General features: G+C 42.8%; 1 protein-coding gene across 1 annotated transcript; it reads right to left on the minus strand.

The window, feature by feature from the left end:
* Nucleotides 1-557: 557 nt before the first annotated feature.
* On the minus strand, nucleotides 558-1,520 carry LOC126080135 (olfactory receptor 4X2-like). The gene has a single exon (XM_049891429.1). It carries the CDS (start codon nucleotides 1,518-1,520, stop codon nucleotides 558-560), a length of 963 nt encoding a protein of 320 aa, XP_049747386.1.

The following is a 1,520-nucleotide window of genomic DNA, read 5'->3' on the forward strand; positions in this document are numbered from 1 at the left end:
ATGTTCACACTTCTGAAGTGTTAAAAAAAAAAAAAAAGGAAAACTAAACTAACTGCCAATTGAAGAGATTCTGACTCACGGCAACCCATGTGTTTCAGAGTAAAACTGACTCCATAGGGTTTTCAATGGCTGTGATTCTCCAGAACTAGATCATTAGGACTTTCTGTCTTTTTTTGTGATTTAGGTGAAAGTTTACAAAGCAAATTAGTTTCTCCTTAAACAGTTAATACACAATTTTTTTTGTGACACTGGTTGCCAACCTCATGTTGCATCAACACTCTCCCCTTCTCCACCTGAGGTTAAAGCTTTTTTATTCAAGAATATTTATGACAGTGTTATTTATAGTAGTAAAAAATTAGAAACTACTTAAACATCTAACAACAGAAAAATGACGAGTTAAGTTACAGTACATTCATAAGTGAATATATTTTATAAGCAATTAAATTGAAGTGTTTAAAGATGGGCAAAAGATAGAATAACCCTAGAAATAACAAGTGCTGTACACGTATTTCTTTCAACCAGTTCTGCCCTTCACAAGTTTCCATTTGGACTCAGCATCATCCTGAACACAAGGAGCCAATACTCAGTCTCTGTCTCTCAACCACTTTCATTGTTTTGCTCCACAGCCTCTTCATGGCCTTCGTCACTTCAGCATTTCTCAGGGAGTAGATTACAGGGTTGAGGAGAGGAGTGATCACTGTGTAGAACACAGCCACCATCTTGTCCACAGACAGAGTGGTAGAGGGCCTCATATAGATAAAGATAAGGGGCCCAAAGAACAAGATTACCACAGAAATATGGGACCCACAGGTGGAGAGGGCCTTTCGCCTCCCCTCAGAGCTTCGAGTCCTCAGATGGAGCAAGATAACCACATAGGAGGCTAAGACAACCACAAAGCTGATGACAGACAGGGTCCCCCCATTGGCAACCATCAACAGACCAGTGAGAAAGGTGTCAGAGCAGGCAAGCTTGAGCAGAGGAAGCAGGTCACAGAAGAAGTGGTCAATCACATTGGGGCCACAAAAGGGCAAGTGGAAGATGAGAAGGACTTGGGCAAAGGAATGCACAAAGCCCCCCACCCATGCTATTCCTACCAAGACAGCACACACTTGCTGGTTCATGATGGTAGTGTAATTGAGGGGCTTGCAGATGGCCACATAGCGGTCATAGGCCATCACAGTGAGCAGGAAAATCTCAGTGCCACCAAAGAAGTGGATGAAGAAAACCTGTGTTATGCAGCCCCACAGGTATATGGCTTTCCTTTCAGCCAGCAAATCTGAGATAAGCTTGGGGGCTGTGGTAGAAGAGTGGCAGATCTCCATAAAGGACAGGTAACTGAGGAAGAAGTACATGGGGGAAGCAAGACTTCTGCTGGTCATGACAGTGAGCACAATGAGGAAATTCCCCAATACAATCGCTATGTACAAGAACAAAAATATCACAAAGCAGACTCTCTGCACCTCCGGATTGGTAGAAAGTCCCAGAAAAACGAATTCAGTCATATTGTGTGTGTTAGCCAT

Source organism: Elephas maximus, chromosome 7, assembly GCF_024166365.1.
Source record: "Elephas maximus indicus isolate mEleMax1 chromosome 7, mEleMax1 primary haplotype, whole genome shotgun sequence".
NCBI classification, from domain to species: domain Eukaryota; kingdom Metazoa; phylum Chordata; class Mammalia; order Proboscidea; family Elephantidae; genus Elephas; species Elephas maximus.